The sequence below is a fragment of the Eptesicus fuscus genome, chromosome 6 (assembly GCF_027574615.1).
Source record: "Eptesicus fuscus isolate TK198812 chromosome 6, DD_ASM_mEF_20220401, whole genome shotgun sequence".
In the NCBI taxonomy this organism is placed as follows: domain Eukaryota; kingdom Metazoa; phylum Chordata; class Mammalia; order Chiroptera; family Vespertilionidae; genus Eptesicus; species Eptesicus fuscus.
The window spans coordinates 70084065-70102839 of NC_072478.1; the positions used below are offsets into that span (position 1 = coordinate 70084065).

The following is an 18775-nucleotide window of genomic DNA, read 5'->3' on the forward strand; positions in this document are numbered from 1 at the left end:
AGCAGGAGGGATATGGTTTTCTTTCAACATAGACACCCGTAGCATATTAAACAGTGTCTCCCACTTCCACAGCGACATGTATTCTCTACCGTTTCTCTTGAACCATGAAGCCCTCAGTCCACACTTGGTTTCCATGGATACAAGCGAGTAAGATCACAGGGGTGGATGGTGAGTGCTGCTGGGAGTCCTCTGGGGAGAGGCTTCTCCCAGGCAGCCACCCTCAGCCTCAACCCGGGGCTGCCACGTGGTAATGCCGAGCTGTGGCCAGATCTGCCAGTTTATTAACAGCATCCAGAGATTCAGACCTTTATGTGAAATCCTGGTTCTTTAATGTTGGCAACTAAGATTTCTTCTTAAAATCCTGTTTAGAAAAATAATAAATGTGGGCCAAATGCAGTGTGAGGTCAGCCAGGGCCCCCACATAGATAAGAGATAGGGCCTGGGAAGCACCAGCATCACAGCTCTGGGCAGAGGAAGCAGGAGCCGCCGAAAACAAGAGCTGTGGGCCTGTAGGCCTGATGGCTCTGGTGGGGGGGCTGGGGCTGGGCAAGAGTGTTTCCAGAAACTGCCAACAGTGTCAAGCAGGCAGATAAGGCCAGGCGTCCAGAGGCATTTCGCAACAAGGTAACATTTAGCCAGATCAGTTTAGCTGAGAGCTGGGCCACTGCCTGGTCAGAGGAACAAGGGGGCGGGGGGAGGATGTAGGAGAGTGCAGACAAGAGAGTGCAGACAGCTCTCTTAGAAGGCTGGGCTGTGGTGGCCAGGAGGACCACTCACTCAGCTAAGTGCCAAGAGGGGTGGAGGGAGGACGCTGGGAAGGTGTCTGCCGAGGGAAGGTGGGAGAATGTAAGGGGAAAAGAGCAGAGAGCTGGGGACTGAACCTCAGAAAGGGCTCGCCTAGATGGAAGTAAATAACGAGCATGGGGTACCTGTTCTGAATGGTCACCTCTGCCAGCACCCACAGAGCAATCACTTAATTTCATCTAGTCCTCACAATGCACTGAGGAGAAATCTCATTAATGGCGTGTTTCAGATAAGGGGCCGGAGGCTCAGAGAGGGAAAGTGGTCTGTCCAGAGCCACCAGCCAGAATGGCCCAGGTCTGCGGCGCACCTCAGGCTGTCCCCACACAGAACTGCGGGATCGGGATCGTGTGTTCCAAAGCTGGATGCAGGCTGTGAGGCTGGGGGGATGGTGACTGGGAAATGTCCTGGTGTCAGGCAGGGGGGCCATTAGCACCCTTGGAGAGTTCAGTCTCCCCAGCTGAGGGGGCAGAGCCCACGGCAGGGGTCTGCGTGGGCAACTGGAAAGACAGCCAGCAAGAGAGAGGCTTTTTCCAGCTCAGAGAGGCTGGAGCTCATTTGAAGTCAGCAGGAAGAGGCAGTGGAGGGCAAGCAACTGTTTCACCAGCGCACAGAGAACAGAGGAGGAACTGATGATTCTGGTGCTGCCTCTTCAGTGCTGCGTGGCCTGGGAACACACACAAGGTGCACACAACCCTGCGGACCCCTCCATGCGGCCATGCTACGGGAGGGGGCTGAGGCCGGGGGCTTAGGGGCGAGCCCCCGGCACAAAGGGAGCAGCAGCCACACGGAGTCCGAAGCCAACCCTGAGAGTGGAGGTGGGGCTCCCCCCCAGTTGGTGGGGGGCTAGAGTTCCAGGGGCGCTGAGGGGACAAGCAGAAGCTTGCTGGGAGCCTGAGGAGAACTTGGGAGGTGGGGGCATTGTGCAGTGGGGGAGCCTGCAGTGGGTCACTACAGTGCTCAGGGAGGGCACCGGGACTGGCCTGGGTGCCAATCGAAGCCTGGGGGACTAGAAGGTCAACTCTCCTTCTTGCCACTGACAAAAGTGACCATTACTTGGGGACTAAGTAGATCAGGAAGGACTCTTTCCACTGCAATTCGAACTAGTTTCATTAGAAACGGAGAGTTTCTCTCATTAACTGGAAAGGTTAATGGCTTCAGAGTGGTGGGATCTGTGCCGTGGGTGTTATCAGGAGTTTCTGTCCCTCTGCGCAGCTTTCCTCAGTGCTGGCTTTTTTCTCAGGAGGCCCTCCCCGTCATTGGCAAAGACACCCCTCCGCCAGCTCCAGGCCCTTTCTTTCTTTTTTTTTTTTAAATATATTTTATTGATTTTTTACAGAGAGGAAGGGAGAGGGCTAGAGAGCTAGAAACATCGATGAGAGAGGAACATCGATCAGCTGCCTCCTGCACACTCCCCACTGGGGATGTGCCCGCAACCAACGTAAGTGCCCTTGACCGGAATCGAACCTGGGACCCTTCAGTCCGCAGGCCGACGCTCTATCCACTGAGCCAAACCGGCTTTGGCTCCAGGCCCTTTCTTAATGATTCCAGTGAAAGTCCTGGGGGGCTGGTGCCCGTTGGACTGATTGGGATCACGTGTCCACCCCTGAAGCCGTCACTGGGTCTGGCCCACCGTCCCGGGTTATAGGCTCCCCCTCTGGAGCCTACAGTGGGAAATCAGCAGAAGAACAGGCAGGGATTGGGGTAGAGACTGCCTGTCAATGAGGTGACTGCTGCTGGGCCTCAGGCTGGAACCAGCTAGATCAGGGCCAGAACAGAGGTCACTTCCCATAAGTCCCCTCAGAGACTGATCAACACCTCCCCTATGCTTCACTTTGTCCTGGTTCCTGGACTAGGCCAATGCCCACAAGCAAGCATTTTCCTTTTTATCTGGGGAGGGTCACACCCTAACATCCCCATCCATCCTGCCCTTTCCTATATGAGTAACCCCTTAGTGTCTGCCACTCGGCACACAGGGTAGCCACCTCATCTTGCCGCTGCCCAAGATGCATCTCATCTGTAAGTTCCCTTAATAAACTCTTGATATAATGTAGAGTTGTCAGCCTTTTTCTTTAGTCTCTCAGCCTTAAGGGATTTTATGTTACAAGGACGCCTGACCATGGATGCTACTGCACTGGATACACTTCCTCCTTGTCCAGGACACCTACTCCCTGACTCCTGTCCTACACCCTCTAGCTGGCTATAGCCTGGGGAACTACATCTGACTACATTCCAGGCCAGGCTAGCCGCTACATGTGGAAAGGGAAGTGAGGAGGGTATGTGGTGTGCTGTAGTGACGTGGGTTCCCATGCAGACTTTATCACTCAACAGCTGTGTGCCTCAGGCTGAGGCCCAACATCCCTCTACCTACTTGTCCCAGGTCCCTTTAGCCCTGCTGTGGGGCCTCCTCCCTCTCCCAAATCCTCTCACCTTGTTCCAAGTGTGGGCTGTGGAGAAACTGCCAGGGCCAGGGGTCCATGGGCATAGTGGGCACAGAGTTTCCCAGGCAGGGGTCTGGGAAAATGTTTTGAATTTTAAGAGGGCTGTCCTCTAAACCTCTGGGAACTGCTGCTGGAGATCAATACACACACTACTTACTCTCCTATTTGTCTTGGCCAACTCAGAACTCGGATGCTACTTCCAGAAGGAAGTCTACTCTGGGAGGCTTGAGGCTTAGGGACAAGGCAAAGGATTTCCTTGGCTGGTTCTGAGAGGGCCCAGGAGGCAGCTGGTAGGGAGGGGGGCTCAGCCTAGGGGTGGGGCAGAGGTGGTGGAAGAGGATGGCAATGCTGGGGTAATGATGTGAGTTGGGGCTGGGGATGGTCAAGGAGGCAGGGATGGAGGGGTGTGTTTGGGAACTGGGATCAGAATGGGAACAGGATAGACTGGACTGAGGAGGGTGCAGCTAGGGATGGGGTTTCATGAATTGGGGGGGGGGGGTGTACATGTTAAGCACGGAGTTGGGAATGAGGCTGGAGCTGCTGGGACGGGAAAGAAATGCGGCTGAATTTGGGGTGGGGATGCAGATGGCAATGGACAGTGACCCTGATGGACTAGGAATGGGCCTTTCAGAGGTGGGGTGGGCGGCAGATGGGGGTGTGTGCTTTTGTGGCTTGGGGCCTGGGGGTAGGGAAGGACCAGGGATGGGGATGAAGCCCGGATAGAGATAAGTTAAGCAAGGAATGGGGCTGGGCTGGATTGAAGTGAAGTGGCTTTGGGGTTGGACTGGGAGCGGATAAGAAGAATGAAACTGAGTTGGTGAGGTTGGGGATGGGGCCGGATTTGGAGTTGAGCAAGAGGGTGAGCACCTGGGCTGGGGCCACGGTAGGTGAGGGTTTGGGACGCGGGTGGGACAGGCCTTGAGAGCCGAGGGACAGATCTGCGCGGGGGAAAGGGCGCTGGCTGAGGGGCGCGGGGGCGCCCGAGGCAGGCCGGGAAGGGGGGGCGGACCTCCCCCTGGGCCGGGCTGGGGCGGCGCTAGGACCGAGGCGGAGGGACGAGCCGGGCGGAGCCAGCGCCCCCCGCCCCCCGCCGGCCGGCTCCCTTCCCCCGGCCGCTGGCTCTCTCCGCTCGCAGCGCTGCAGAGGCTCCGAGGCGGCGACGGCGGTGACTCCCTCCTCCCCTCCCTCCTCCTGTCTGTCCGTCTGTGCATCTGTCGTTCGGCCTCCGTCCGCCCCGCAGCATGGCCGGCGTCAGCTTCAGCGGCCACCGCCTGGAGCTGCTGGCGGCGTACGAGGAGGTGATCCGGGAGGAGAGCGCGGCCGACTGGTGAGCCCCCCGCCCCCGCCCCGGCCCCTTTGTCCCCGCGCCGCCGCGCCTTTGTTTCCATCTGCCCGCCACTCGGCTGCGGGAAAGGTGGGGGCGACCCCGAAATGGTGCAGCGGCCCGGGAGGACCGAAAGGGGCTGCCTTTGTGCGCGCCGGGGGAGGGGCCGGGGGGTCCCGACCGGGCGCTGCCGCCCCGAGCGCCCGAGGCCGCCCCCGGAGCGAGGTGGGAGAGGCGGCCGGACGCGGGCCGGAGACACGCAGGGTCCGGCCGGGTGGCCCTGCAGGAGCCCATCCCCCGGCCCGGGCCCGGGGGACAGGTGTGCACAGGCCGGCCAAGGGCACCTTCGCTACCTTCGGGCGGGCACGGACCGGGCGGGGACGGGGCGGGGACCCAGCTAGCGGAGCCAGCTCAGCCTGCCCGGCCCAGCCCGGACTGATGGCCGCAGCACAAAGGAACGCTGGGGCGGGGGAGGAGCAGAGAGGGCTAGGGGCCGGGTGCCCCGCCCACCGGGGGGGCCTCTCGGAGTTGGGGTGTGATGGCAAGATGTTCATTGCCACATGGCAACAGCCTGGTGACTCCTGGTCTTTTCCGGGGCCGCGGAGGAGGCAGGGGTGGAGGGGATTTCTGGGACCGGGCAGCTGGACTGGGAGATGCCACGGGGGCCGAGCTGCCTGCCTAGAGGGCCATCTGGGGACCCTGGGAGGAAGCCCTCAGGCGCACAAGCCTGGAGGGAGCCCCCAGGAAGGGATGAGGAGCTGAGCAGATCTTCTGGACCCTGGGCCCCATCGCCAGTGCAAGGGGCTCTCAGCTCCCTGGTGGGGGAGGAGCTGGAGTGCCCTCTTTCCCTTCCACAGCTATTGTCTCCCCTTGAGCTGGGAGGGGTGGACCACCTGCTCTGGGGCTGGGCTCCTCAGGGTGGTGAGAAAGCCAAGGGGTTCCACACTGCCCCATTCAGGAATCATTCACCCCCAAAATACTCATCGCTTGGGTGAGGTGCTTATTCTATTCCCAGACCTCGACTCCCGCTGGCAGGCAGGATACCAAGGCACGGAGTGAGGGCAGGCCGAGGGACCTCACTTGGCTGGCCTTACCCAAGTGGGGAGGGCATTCCGGTAGGAATACTGACCTGAGGGCTGGAGGAGGGGACGGGTGGCCGGGCGTCCATGCCACAATACTGCAGCACTGGCGGGCAGCCAGGCCTGCCTGGAGAGATGGACTCGGGAGACAAGCTCCCATGTTCCGCAGGTCAGTCATAGGAGAGCCCAGCACAGGCTAAGCGGGTAGACGGCCAGCCCGTTGTCCCAGCCCTGCTCCTGGGGGCTGAGATCATGGGAGGAGTTCAGGGCAAGTGGCCAGCTTGGCCTGGTGGAGGAGGTGGCCTTGGGATATGATGGGTCCTGCCTGGGGAGGCGCGTGGTCCATCTCAAAATACCCCCCTCGCCCTCCGTCTAGGGGTACTGTCTACCACCATATCATTGCCCCTAACTTCCCAAAAGCAGAACTCTGGAGGCCAGTGCAGGACCACACAGCCACTGCTGGCCCACCTCCTGCTCAGTAGAGCCCTGGGCTCCCATCACCGAGCAGTATCCATGTGGCCAAGACTAGTTATTCATCACTGGCATGCGTCACTTCCCATCTGGGTTTTGTGTGGGACACACAGATGCACGCATGTACCCTTGCATGTGCACACATTTGTTCACTCCCAAGGGCCTAGATGGCATTTTGTAAAAAGGGGTGAAGATGACATCCTACAGTGGGGGGCATGAATGCCCCCCGCTGCTGGCATTGAGCTGGGGTCACAGTGGGGTCTCAGAACTCAGGAGCAGACCCTGTACTCAGAGGCCAGAGGAAGGTGTCTTGGATAAGATTGCTGCCTGGGTAAAGAGGGCTTGTCATTATCTCCCTTATCTTGCCTCTGAGTGGTGAGGGTGGTGGGGCGAGCTCACTTCTTTTGAAATGGACCACTGCCCAGTCACGGGGACAGGGGACCAGGAAGAGCCAGTGTTGCCCTGGATGTAACACACAAGAATTCATTCCTCTCTGGTCCTCTGGAAAATAAGAAGAGGGGTCCCTGGCTAGTGTGGCTGAGTTGGTTGAGTGTCTTCCCATGCACCGATTCCCCATTGGGGTACATGCCCCGTTGCAGGCGCCATCCCCAGTAGGGGGGAGGCTGCTGATCAATGTTCCACTCTCTCATCAATGTTTCTCTCCCGCTCCCTTCCTCTCTCTCTCAAATCAATAAACACTTTAAAAATAATAATTAGAAGAAACAAAAGAAAAGAAGAAGAGGGCATTGGGCTCAACCATACCTGGGACACCCAGGGCTCTTCCGTCTCTAACATCTGAGAGTGCGATGGTCAGGAGGGCTCTTCCTGCCCTCAGCCTCGCGCCTCAGCTGACCCCGGCATCTCCTTGGAGCTGCCATATTCCAGCTCCTACCTCATTCCAGTTTCTCTGGCCTAGATGGTTTCTCAGAGTTTGTGTCAATATTACAAATACCTACTTGGTGCTGTTGTGTGCTGGATCCTGAACCCAGAGAGTGAAGTGTGTTGGCTGACTGAGTCAGATATCCGCCTTCACGAAGCTTAGGTTCCAGGCAATGTCTGTCACTAGGGGTTGGAGCTGGTGACACATGTAGACTCCCGGTTCCCCCAGTCCTGATTTCTTGTGCTGTCCGGGCCCAGGCTGCCTCTGATGTATGTGAGAAGCACTGGTTTAGTGAGACCCGGGGTGGGCTCCGATGCCTCTTCCCTTCCCTGCTGGGATGTGGTAAGTGGTGTGGGCAGGCGCACAGCTTCCTGGAGATCTGGCATCAGGACCCTGAGGGATTTCTGCCGAGGGTGGGCGTGGGGTGGAGAAACAGGCCTAGCTTTTCTGCGAAGGGAACCGCATACACAAAGTCTCAAGAGTGGGAAGTATTCAAAACTGTGTTCGGCATCAGGGAGCCATCCAGGTTAACCCAAGTGTGTGGTGTGGATACAGAGGTCCCGCCGGAAAGGCAGGTGGGTAGAGCTCAGGACCGAAGGCCTGTTGAATCCTTGGAAGTTAGCTATGGATTCTGCCTGGTCAGGGCTGTGGCCGGAGTCAGAAAGATGCCGGGGAGGAGGTGGGCAAGGATTGAGGATGGAAAGGGCAGGGCAGGCGTTCCTGGGAGCAGCGAGGGCCCGCAGAGCCTTGGAGAGGCTGAGATTCACCCCTGGGAAGTATGCTGCCTGAGGCAGTGTCTGGGAAGCAGGGTCTCAGAGTTCGGCCTCAGTTTCTCATCTGTGGAATTGGGAAGGACAGACCCTGCTTCTCTGAGGGCCCTTTGTTCCCAGTGGTGGGTTAGGGCAGCCGGACAGGTGGTGGGACAGCTGTTCTGGGAAGCAGCTGCCAGCAATGGGGCCCGGGCAACAGTTGGACCAAGAGCTCCCCGCCTCACAGCCCACCTGTGTCCCTTTCATGGGGGAGGGATCCTGGGAATTGGTGTGTGTGTGTGTGTGTGTGTGTGTGTCCTTAGCAGTGACTTGTGCCGACCTCATGGGGCTAGGCCAGGACCTCCTTTTTGCTCTCTTGCTTCCTCCCTCTCTCCCTTCTTTTTCTTTCCCTTCCCTTCCTCTCGCCTTCATTTCCTCTTTCTCCCTTTCTTTTTGTCTTCTCTTTCTTCCTCTCTCCCTGTTTTTCCCACTGACCCTCCCTTTCTCTTGTCCGGATCCCTTGTGCTCCCACCACCCCTCCTAGTCTTGGCAATAGGGAAATGGGGAAGGGACTGAGCCCTCTGAGCCTCTGGAACAAGGCCCTCCTTCCTTGCCCCAGGCCTGTTCTCCCAAAGGGGGTCCTCAGGAGCAGACCTCTCTGCCTTCCCTTCTGTGAAATGGATGCTGTGCCACTGCCACTTGGGGCGAAAAAGCTAGGAAGGCTGCTCAGTCAGCTTTCTGGTGAGGCTAAGGCTAAAGAAAGGCTGGCGGTCCCAGGAGGCCAGGGCCTCAGCTGCGGCAGAGGGGGCCTGGGGGCTGGAGGACCAGGAGAGTGAAATCAGCCAGGGGCCACGGTCTGGGCAAGAGTGACCTGGGTTACCTCATCCACATTTCAGTGAGACATAGATTAGGCTGAGGGTGTGTCCCTGGGGTCCTTTGTGTTCAGGAGACTGCAGTTGGAGTGGGCCAGTCATGTGCCAGTCGCTGGGTTGCCATGGTTACCAGGGGATGCCCTGATCAGAGTGAGCACCAGGTTCTTTCTCCTCCCCTTCCCCTGCTGTGAGGGGAGGGGCGATGGGTACCAAGACACACGCCTGGCAACAGCCAATGGGGGACGAGGAGCATGGTAGCCAGGGAACAGTAACCAAGGAACCATCGCCTTGGAATCTCCAAGGCACACCCGCTTGCTGAGTTGTAGGCTGCCAGGACCAGAGCTCCCAGGACGTGACACATGGACAGTGATTTCTACCCGACCCCCATTGTTTATTCCCCACCTCACCCAGGCGCCCCTCTACCAGGTCTCAGGGCTTCCCCGCTCCAGAAACGGTTCCTAGCCCTATTGTCAGGCAGGAGTGCTGGGGCAGAACCCCCTTCCTGTCCTGCCCCCTCTGTGTCCCTCCGCCTCCTCCCTAGAGCTGTCCCCACCCAGAATTGGCAGCCTGGGCCTTGACAGTTCTAAGAACCACCACTCCCTCTCCCCAGGGCTCTGTACACATATGAGGATGGCTCAGATGACCTCAAGCTTGCAGCATCAGGAGGTAAGAATTCCAGCCATTCCTTTGCCTTCTCCTCTCAGCCCTTCCTCCCCGCTCCTCTGGTTGTTTTCTTCCCCACCCGCTCGGCTGTAGGTCACCTGGCTCCTGGTCACCTCCTTGCCTGCATCCAGCAGACCCACACTTGTCTGGCAGGTGTCCTTCCTGCTCATCCCTAAGCTCCCCAGGGTGGGAGGGAGGGAGCCTTGTTTCCTATTTGATAATGAGAAGACAGCCTCAGAGAGGAAGAGTCACACAGCCCGGAGTCACACCGCTACGGGGAGGGGACCTGTAGGGATGGCCCAGATCTCCCTCACTTTCTCTAGAGCCCAAAGGCTTTCTTGTACCTCACCGGGCACTAGTGTGTCATGAGGATGTGTGAAGAACAAGCATTTCCTCAGTCCTACCCCAGATCTGGCCCTGAGGATTCAAAGGCAAAGCTAGTGCCTGCCTGCCACTTTTTCTCACACCCACACAGAACTTGGGGCCTCCAGGTCTGGGGCGAGGGGGGGAGTGTGGGGGAGGGGCAGTGCCTGCAGAGCCCACAAATGGAGTCTTTCCTTTGGGTTCCAGGCCCTCTGTGGGGTGAGGGTTAGGAGATGGGAGTCCTGATGCCTCCCAATTCCTCCAGACGGGGGCTTGCAGGAACTCTCAGGCCACTTTGAAAACCAGAAGGTGATGTACGGCTTCTGCAGCGTCAAGGACTCCCAGGCTGCGCTGCCAAAATACGTGCTCATCAACTGGGTATGCAGCTGTGGGCTGGGAAGGGAGCTGAGACCCGGAACAGTTACCCTCCACCCTCTGACACCTCTGGAGAGAACCCCCTCTATACCCCTGGGAAGAGAGCCCAGGCCTTTCTTGTCTTTCTTGCCCTTCCTCAACCCCCTCTTCGTTGGGTACTTTGCAGGTTGGTGAAGATGTGCCTGATGCCCGAAAATGCGCTTGTGCCAGCCATGTGGCTAAGGTGGCTGAATTCTTCCAGGTGCGCGTGGGGGTGGGGCCAGCCACCCAGGGTCTGTATGCTGATGGTGGTGATGGGAGGGAGCCATACTGCCTGAACACACCTTCTTGCTGCAGGGTGTCGATGTGATTGTGAATGCCAGCAGCGTGGAAGACATAGATGCGGGTGCCATCGGGCAGCGGCTTTCCAACGGTCTGGCACGGCTCTCCAGCCCTGTGCTGCACCGGCTGCGGCTGCGTGAGGATGAGAATGCTGAGCCGGTGGTCAGTGTGCCTGAGGCCAGCTGGCCCTGCGCAGGGCTCTCCTCCTCCCGCCCTCTCGGTCCTCAGCCTTTTCTGGTGGGAACTCCAGGAGCACCCAGCCTGCTCTCGGAGCTCACACCAGGCCGTTTGACTCCGCAGGGCACCACCTACCAGAAGACTGACGCCGCTGTGGAGATGAAGCGGATTAACCGTGAGCAGTTCTGGGAGCAGGCTAAGGTGTGGACCCCGACCCCAGCCTGCAGGCTGAGCTGACCTGACCCCATGGAGTAGCCCTGGGATTCTCTCCTCAAGTCCCCCATCAGTAGTGTGTCCCATCCGGTGTGCTCCCCCAGCTGAAAGAGTGAGACTTATGCCCAGAGGACTCACGTTTTCTCAGAACCCATACCTCACCAGCCCTGGGTTAGGATGGCCTGGTGGGACAGGGGGGCCCCCAGGCTCAGGGTCTACACTGCCTCGCACGGGTGGTTGCAGAAGGAGGAAGAGCTGAGGAAGGAGGAGGAGCGGAAGAAGGCCCTGGATGAGAGACTCAGGTTTGAGCAAGAGCGGATGGAGCAGGAGCGGCAAGAGCAGGAGGAGCGGGAGCGGCGCTACAGAGAGAGGGAACAGCAGATTGAAGAGCACAGGTGTGCCCAGCCCCGCCCTGCTGCAGGCCCTGCCCTGCCACAGGCAGGTCCCTGTGGGCCCTCCGTAAGGGTGCATGCCCACTTATGCTCACTTATCATTTCAGGAGGAAACAGCAGACTTTAGAAGCTGAGGAGGCCAAGAGGCGGTTAAATGAGCAGTCTATCTTTGTAAGTTCTTAACGGGGGCTTCCAGTCTCCTGGTCAGGAAATGAGGGCGGTCCCTGCTCCTGGGCCTCTTGGGGAGATCAGTGGCTTGGAGACAGTGCTGGGTATTCTGGGTACTTCTCCACGGGGTGCCATGAAGTGTCAGGTCTGCCACTCAATCACGTGGGGTCCGGCGCCTGGCTATGTAAAGCTTGGAGAAGCTTCTACTTTAGACTGAAAGAGGAAAATCTATCTTGACCCAGGCCCTCACTGACCAGGCTCCCTTGTCCCCTCCCAGCAAGGCTTGAGGGGCTCAGTTGGATTAGACGTGCTTTCTGCACTTAGGGCTGCAGACCTGGTCCCCACAACACTAGTGCTGAAGAGCCACACAAATGAATCTGGCTGGTGCTCTGAGCATCTAATACACTGTGTGTGTAGTGTCTCCTTCAGAGTAGCCCCTTGTCCCAGGGATGCTGTCTGAACCTTCAAACAGTGGGGTGTCCCATAGGGCCTGTGGATTGGCCCTTTGAAAAGCCTCATGCTCTGAAGTAAGGTCATTCAGTGGTGAGATATAGTTCAGGACGGGAGGTGGGTGGTACTTGTCTGGATTGGGACTATGATGGGCAGATGTTGGGCCTTGGGGACCCAAAGGAGCTTCAGGGCCACATCCACAGGAGACGAGGAGGGAGGGGCAGGACAACCTGCAGGCATTGGCATTAAGTGGCTATCCTTTGTTACCAATCCCACCAGCCTCTGGATGGGTGGAGATAATGTGTAGTTGGTAAGCTCCAGCCTCATTCATTCAACAAACCCTTGCCACCACCTGCCTGTGCCAGGTGTTAAAAAATATGGTGGTGAAGAAGATGAACAAGATGAAATGAACCGAAGGTTTTATTTTCAATTGTGTCAAAATACACATAACATGACATGTAACATCTTAGCCGTTTTCAAATGTACAGTTTAGTGGCATCAAATACATTCACGTTGTACAAGCATCACTACAGTTTATCTCCAGAATTTTTTTCATCTTCCCATACTTAAACTCTGTACTCATTAAACACTAACTCCCCATTCTCCCCTCCCCCTAGCCTCCTAGCAATCTACTTTATCTCTATGAATTTGACTTTTCTAGGTATCTCACATTAGTGGAATCATACAGAATTTTTCCTTTGGTGACTGGCTGACTTCACTCAATATAATTTCTTCAAGGTTCATCCATGTGTCATAATGTCTCCTTCCTTTTTAAGGCTAATGCCATTCCACTGTATCTATATACCACATTAGTTTGTCCATTCAGAGCAAGAGCTTTTTTGAAAAAGCTTCTTTTTATAGGAAATTTCACACACACAAAGTAGGAAAAATAGTATAGTGTACCCTCTGAGCTGAAAACTTATCATGCACTAATTATCAACACTTCAGGCAAAATCTTAAGGAACTTGCACCATTACTTTATAGTCCCATCTGACCCTTCATGTGTGGCTCATGCGATAGTGATAGTGGATGTTTTAACAGGTCCGTGTAGTGGCCTTACAAGTTCAGGTCCTCTAAGGAAGATCCCATGTGAGGAACTTTGGAACTTAGAACTATAAAATGCCTCCTCTCTTCTGATAAGACTTGCATTTCTTGTCTGAGTTCCCTTTATGCCTGGGCTGCAGGGAGCCTGTATATCTGCAGATGCTCAGGCACAGCAGCATCTTCTTCCTACCCACAGCCCTAACTTGTTTTCAGTGTTTTTCACATTGTTGGTAGGTGGCAAACCAACTCTGGTCTTTTTTTTTTCTTTTTTTCCCCTAAATGAAACAGAGGAACCTAGGGAGGTTATACTAGGCAGGGACAGAGTCTCTGAAAAAGCTGGTTGGATATCCATTATGGGAAGGCCGGGAGACTGACTGGAGCCCAGTGGGCTGAGGAGCAGGGGAATTTGGGAAGATAGAGCAAGGTCAGAGGAGTCTAGACTTCATTCTGGAAGACACGAAGTTGTTGCAGTGACAGCTCTCTTGAAGGGGGACACTTTGAAGGGCATTCTCCTAATGCACCCTATGGGTTATGCGTGTGCTCAAAAACAGGAGCCCGGTTACTTTACCGCTGTACCTGCAGCTTTTTGTCCCCCCTCAGTCCCTCCTGCCCCCTTTGCCATGGAAGCAGCAGGGGACACTGTTAAGAGGCTTTGGTGTAGTGAATTCAACTGAGCAAACATGTACCAACTCAACCTCATGCTGGCCACACACAGAGACCTGAGTTTCTCATCCTGTGTCACCCGCAAAGGGTAGGGGACTTGACCCCAGAAACAGGAGATTTCTGACACAGTGTGACCTGTGGCGTGTGCTTAGAACACCTTGTGGGGACCCAGAGAAGGGAAGGACCTGAATGGGCCCGGGACCTCTTCCCCAGGAGGCAGTGCCCAAGCCGAGGCCAGGAGCAGGGAGAGTTGGAGCTGGGGTGGGGGTTGGGCGTTTGAGGAGAGAGAGGTTCATCTCCCATACCAAGTGGTAAATGGCATGCATGTTCCAGGGATGAAAACTATTATGTCATGCTGATAACTTTAGATCTACATCTCAGGGTGTGTGGGCAGGTCAGGGTAGAAGGGGGCTGTGGGGGAGGTGACAGGGGTGAGGTCAGGCAGCAGGAGGGGAATGTGGGCCAAGTCGGGGGTGGAGGGAGGTTAATGAGGAAAGCTCAGTCATGATGCTGAAATGCAGACAGCGCTATTGGCTAGATACTGGGGTTAGGAGGTATAAAAAAAGTTGACTGCAAAGCAGGGAGTGCTCCTGAAAGACTGGGGGTCTGGGGTGAAGGAGCAGGAGGAGCTGAGCTGGGTGCCCAGGCACCTGTCCAGGCTGGAGATGAGGTGGCCGAGGGCCTTGTGGATGGAGAGAAGGAGCTGTGTGATGGTGGTGAAGGGAGGAGAGGTGCCACCTGCAAGCCTCTTCCTGCCAGATTATGGAGGAAACATGGGGCTATAAGGAGCAAGAGCTCCTGGTGGGGGTGCCCAGGACACTGTCCCTTTTTTCCCCAGGGTGACCGGAGGGATGAAGAGGAAGAGACCCAGATGAAGAAGTCAGAATCGGAGGTAGAGGTGAGAGTTGGGGGACAGGGCAGCTGAGTCCAACAGGGACTGCCTCGGCCTGGCCAGCCTGACTCTGATCCTTTTCTTGTGCCCCCAGGAGGCAGCGGCCATTATTGCCCAGCGGCCTGACAACCCACGGGAGTTCTTCAAGCAGCAGGAACGAGTCGCATCGGCCTCTGTGGGCAGCTGCGATGTGCCCTCGCCCTTCAATCATAGACCAGGTAGTCCAGGTCCCGCCCCCACCTGACCCCCGCTCGGGTTTTGGCCCTGAGCCTCTTTGACACTATGCTTTGGAAGAGAAGCCTTGCCCAAGGACCCTTGGAGAAGGCAAGGTGGTTCATCAAGCGTGCTCCCGCCCACTGCCTCCCAGGTGGCAGGACTGAGAAGGCTGGGGAGGTGATGGTCAATGTTGGGCTTTGGCTGAGCAGTGGGCAGTGCTAGAGGCCATCTAGGCAGCTCTGGCATGGGCTAAGGCACGCCCTGGCCGTAGGGAGCGGCCCTGCTGGGGTTAAACCAGGTGCTGCTAGGGCTGAACCAGGTCCTGCCTGAGGGCGGTGGTGCATGTGAGGCAGCCCTGGAGCCTGCACCCAGGTTCCCTGTCAGGGTTCTCATTGTGGCTTCTGCCTCCCCAGAAGCACCCTGCTGCTCCCTGTCCGCTGGTCTGAGTGTTTGCCCCTGTGTGTGCTTGGCCTGTGCAGGGGTTTCAGGGGTGGGGCAGGCTGTCCATGGCTGTGTGTTTTGCAGAGGCTGGCTGTGTTGGGCAGGCTCCTTGCTTTTTGTGGCTGGTACTTGAGGCTGTAGCCCAGCTTGGCTGAATGTGAGCCCTGGCCAAAGGCAGCTTGGATGTCCAGGGCCAGCTCTGGGGGTGGGTGAGGCCTTGGGGCGGGGGTGGGGGAGACTGACCCTCTCTTGTCCTCTGTCTCTCTCTCTGTCTGTCTCTCTCGGCAGGTCGTCCGTACTGCCCTTTCATAAAGGCATCGGACAGTGGGCCTTCCTCCTCCTCCTCTTCCTCCTCCTCCCCTCCACGGACTCCCTTTCCCTATATCACCTGTCACCGCACCCCAAACCTCTCTTCCTCCCTCCCATGTAGGTAGCAGCCCCAGGCCTCGGCAGGGGGGTAAGAAGGGCCCCACTTCCCAGCAGCACCCCTGCCCTTACTCCCCAGCTTGACCACTGATCTCTGGTGTTTGTCCCCAGAGCAGGTACTGCCTGCCTCTTTTCCCTGACCCTGAAGGGGCTCTGACCCCCCAGGGGCCTGGCTTACAGGGTCTGGAGTTGTGGTGTGGACCCTGGGGAGCCTGGGGAGCTCCCAGCCCCGACCCAGACTCCAGAGAAGAGATGCTGGCCAGGCCCTGAGGTGTACAATCCTGGTCCCACCTGGCTTCTTGGCCCTCATTAACCGTGGGGGTTTGTTCCACAGGCAGCCACCTGGACAGTCACCGGAGGATGGCGCCCACTCCCATCCCCACCCGGAGCCCATCTGACTCCAGCACAGCCTCCACCCCTGTCTCTGAGCAAATCGAGCGGGCCCTGGATGAGGTCACGTCCTCTCAGCCTCCACCACCACCACCACCACCTCCACAAACCCAAGGTAAGTGAGGGGCCCTAGCTGTACCGGGCCTCTCACCAGTCCCTGTACTGAAAAACCCAGGCTGGCCATGGTAACAACTCCCCAGGCACATGGGCCACCCATCACCCAAACTGTACTGCCCTGGAGGTGGCTGTGGCAGGGAGGAGCCCTGGTGTGGCGGTCAGATCTACCCTCTGAGCCTCAGTGTCTCTCCATGGAGTAGGACTCAGGCCTTCCTCCCAAGGCTGCTGAGTGGCTTGCAGACACTAGGTAAAGGGACAGCAGGGCCCAGTGGGTGCTGGAGGGTACTCTGCATGGAGCTATTAACAGAGGCCTTATTTCTAGGAGGTCATCAGATTTTCAGCGCATGACAGCGTAGGCATTGTGCCTGTCCATGGCCTTCGCTGGTGGAGCTGGTCACATCTGTCTCCTCCATTTGTTCTGTAACAGAGACCCAGGAGCCTGGCCCTGGCCTGGAGGGCGAAGGGACCAGCAAGGAGGCCAGAGCTGCAGCCCCTGAGGCCTGGGCTGGCCCCGTGGAGGAGTCCCCGCAGGCACGGGAGCCTCCCCAGGGGCAAGGCAGCTCCATAGAGGACTTTATGTTCATGGTGGCTCCTGAGCAGGGTGTCCTGGCTGCCCCTCTAGAGCCTGCCATAGCCAACACCACCGCAGCCGACACCCTGGCAGCTGCTGCCATTGAAACCGATGACGTTGCTGCTGCTGACACCGCTGTTGCCAACACTGTCGCCCCTGCCACTGCCAGCCTCATTGACCTATGGCCTGACAACGGGGATGGCGCCTCCGCACCCCAGGCTGAGCCTAGGGCTCTGACAGCACCCTCAGGTGCTGAGGTCACTCTGGCGGAGGTGTCCCTGCTGGATGAGGGGGCTCAGGAGCCACTGCCACCAGCAGGTGAAGTCTGTGCCAGTCTCCTCAGTTTTGATGAGCTGCCTGAGCCACCAGCCACCTTCTGTGACCCAGAGGAGGAAGTAGAAGGGGAGCCCCTGGCGGCCCCCCAAGCCCCTACTCCACCCTCTGCTCTAGAGGAGCTGGATCAGGAGCCGGAGCTGGAGCCCGAGCCCGAGCCTGAGCCGGAGCCCCACCTGCTGACCAATGGCGAGACCACCCAGAAGGAGGGGACTCAGGTAGGGCAGGGCAGCCTGGTGGTAGTGTTGGAAGTCAGGGCTTGAGAAGGGGGCTGACCCTGAGTGTTTTAGGCTTGCAGCAGTACCCCCTTTCTCTGTGACCCACATTATTAGGGGGAAGCTGTATTCCATTCCCCTTCCCTGGGCCAGCTCTGCTTTTGTTCCTAAGTCAGCTGTCTGTTTTCTTGGCTACCGCGGGTGGAATCACTGGTAGCTGGAGAAACTGCCTCTGGCCTGGTAGGTCAGCCCTAGTCTTGCAGGGTGGGGCCCCAGTAACCTGGTGCTTTCCTCTTTGCAGGCCAGTGAGGGGTACTTCAGCCAATCACAGGAGGAGGAGTTCGCCCAATCAGAAGATCTGTGTGCAAAGGCTCCGCCTCCTGTGTTCTACAATAAGCCTCCAGGTAGCGTGGTGTGGGTATGGATGATGGGGCAGAATTAGGGTGGGGATGCTGGGTTTAAGTGTGGGCAGGCACAGTTCCCTGGGGGATACAGCCGCGGATCTGCTGGCCATTTCCTTAACTGCCCTCTTTTCCCAACACCATAGAAATTGACATCACCTGCTGGGATGCAGACCCAGTCCCGGAAGAGGAGGAGGGCTTCGAGGGCGGCGATTAGCAGTGGTGCCCACCCTCGGGCTGTCCTTGCCAAGACCACCCACCTGCGCTGGCCTCTGCCCAGATGGCCCGCCGCGCCTGTACTCGAAGACGCTCCGCCTGGCACCCACTCCAGATTCTGGCCCTGTCCGGGGACTTGGCCGCTTCCCTGCCCACAGGGCCTGACTTTTACAGCTTTTCTTTCCTTTTTTTAAAAAAAAAGTTGATAGGAGACTTGTACAGTTGACTGGTTTTCCTCCCATTGGTAGTTGAGATGTTGTTGCAAATTCCATCCCCTCCCCACCCGGTCCAGATTGTAGCGCTTAGCCCTCCCTGCTCACTCAGCTGGCCAGGGTGGAGGCCTCACCCCGTTTGGGGCCTGGTGAGGGGGGAGCTCTGGTGGGAAAAGGACCCCCACTTCTTTTCCTAGTTTTATGTTTCTTGGAAAAATATCACTTTGTATTCTTTGTCCAGGGCTTCAGATATTTTGCACGAATTTGAAAACATGGCAATAAATGGCTCGCGGGCTCTGGCTCCCTGGGACCCCCTCCCTGCCCGTCTCTTGACCTCTACCCACCTGGCCCTAAGGCAGTAGCAGGCCCAGCTGGGGCAGCTCAGCTTCCCAGCCCCTTCCTGCCCCCTCCTGCTGGGCGGGTCCCAGGCTGGAGGCCTTAGGCCCATTCAGGTCAGGGCTATGGGTGGGGCCCAGGGCTTGGGTGGCCCGTCCCCAACTCCCTTCTTTGCTTGGGTCCCTTTTTCACATTCAGTAACTGTTTTTTGGAAAAGCACAAACTTCTGTAACGGGTCGTGCTCATGTCTGTTAATAAAGAAATCCAGATCCCTTTGGGCCTGCTGCTGGGCCGCCTGCCCCTGACCCCTTTTCCCAACTTTCCCCACCTCTAAGGCCACAGGGGCACCGAACCGTGACTTCATGGGCAGGGAAGATGGGGTCTGAGGCTCTTGGGGGAAGCAGGCTGACCTCAGGTTGAGTTCTGCATCCTCCAGCCACTTCGCTGAAAAGCGCACTCAGCTTTCCTGCTGCCAAGGCCCAGGCACACCTGGCCACCAGAACTTTGGACGCAAGCAGTGGGTGTCCCCTCCGCTTGTACCAAACCAGATCACACACCTTTAT

General features: G+C 57.6%; 1 protein-coding gene across 1 annotated transcript; it reads left to right on the top strand.

The window, feature by feature from the left end:
- The first annotated feature begins 4340 nt into the window (after positions 1-4340).
- On the top strand, positions 4341-18186 carry DBN1 (drebrin 1). The gene is made up of 14 exons (XM_008143113.3): positions 4341-4569; positions 9228-9283; positions 9909-10021; positions 10185-10259; positions 10355-10501; positions 10640-10717; positions 10973-11124; positions 11229-11292; positions 14285-14344; positions 14433-14556; positions 15756-15926; positions 16356-17050; positions 17349-17451; positions 17595-18186. Exons 1-14 carry the CDS (start codon positions 4484-4486, stop codon positions 17663-17665), a joined length of 1995 nt encoding a protein of 664 aa, XP_008141335.2. The 5' UTR covers positions 4341-4483; the 3' UTR covers positions 17666-18186.
- The last annotated feature ends 589 nt before the right edge of the window (positions 18187-18775 follow it).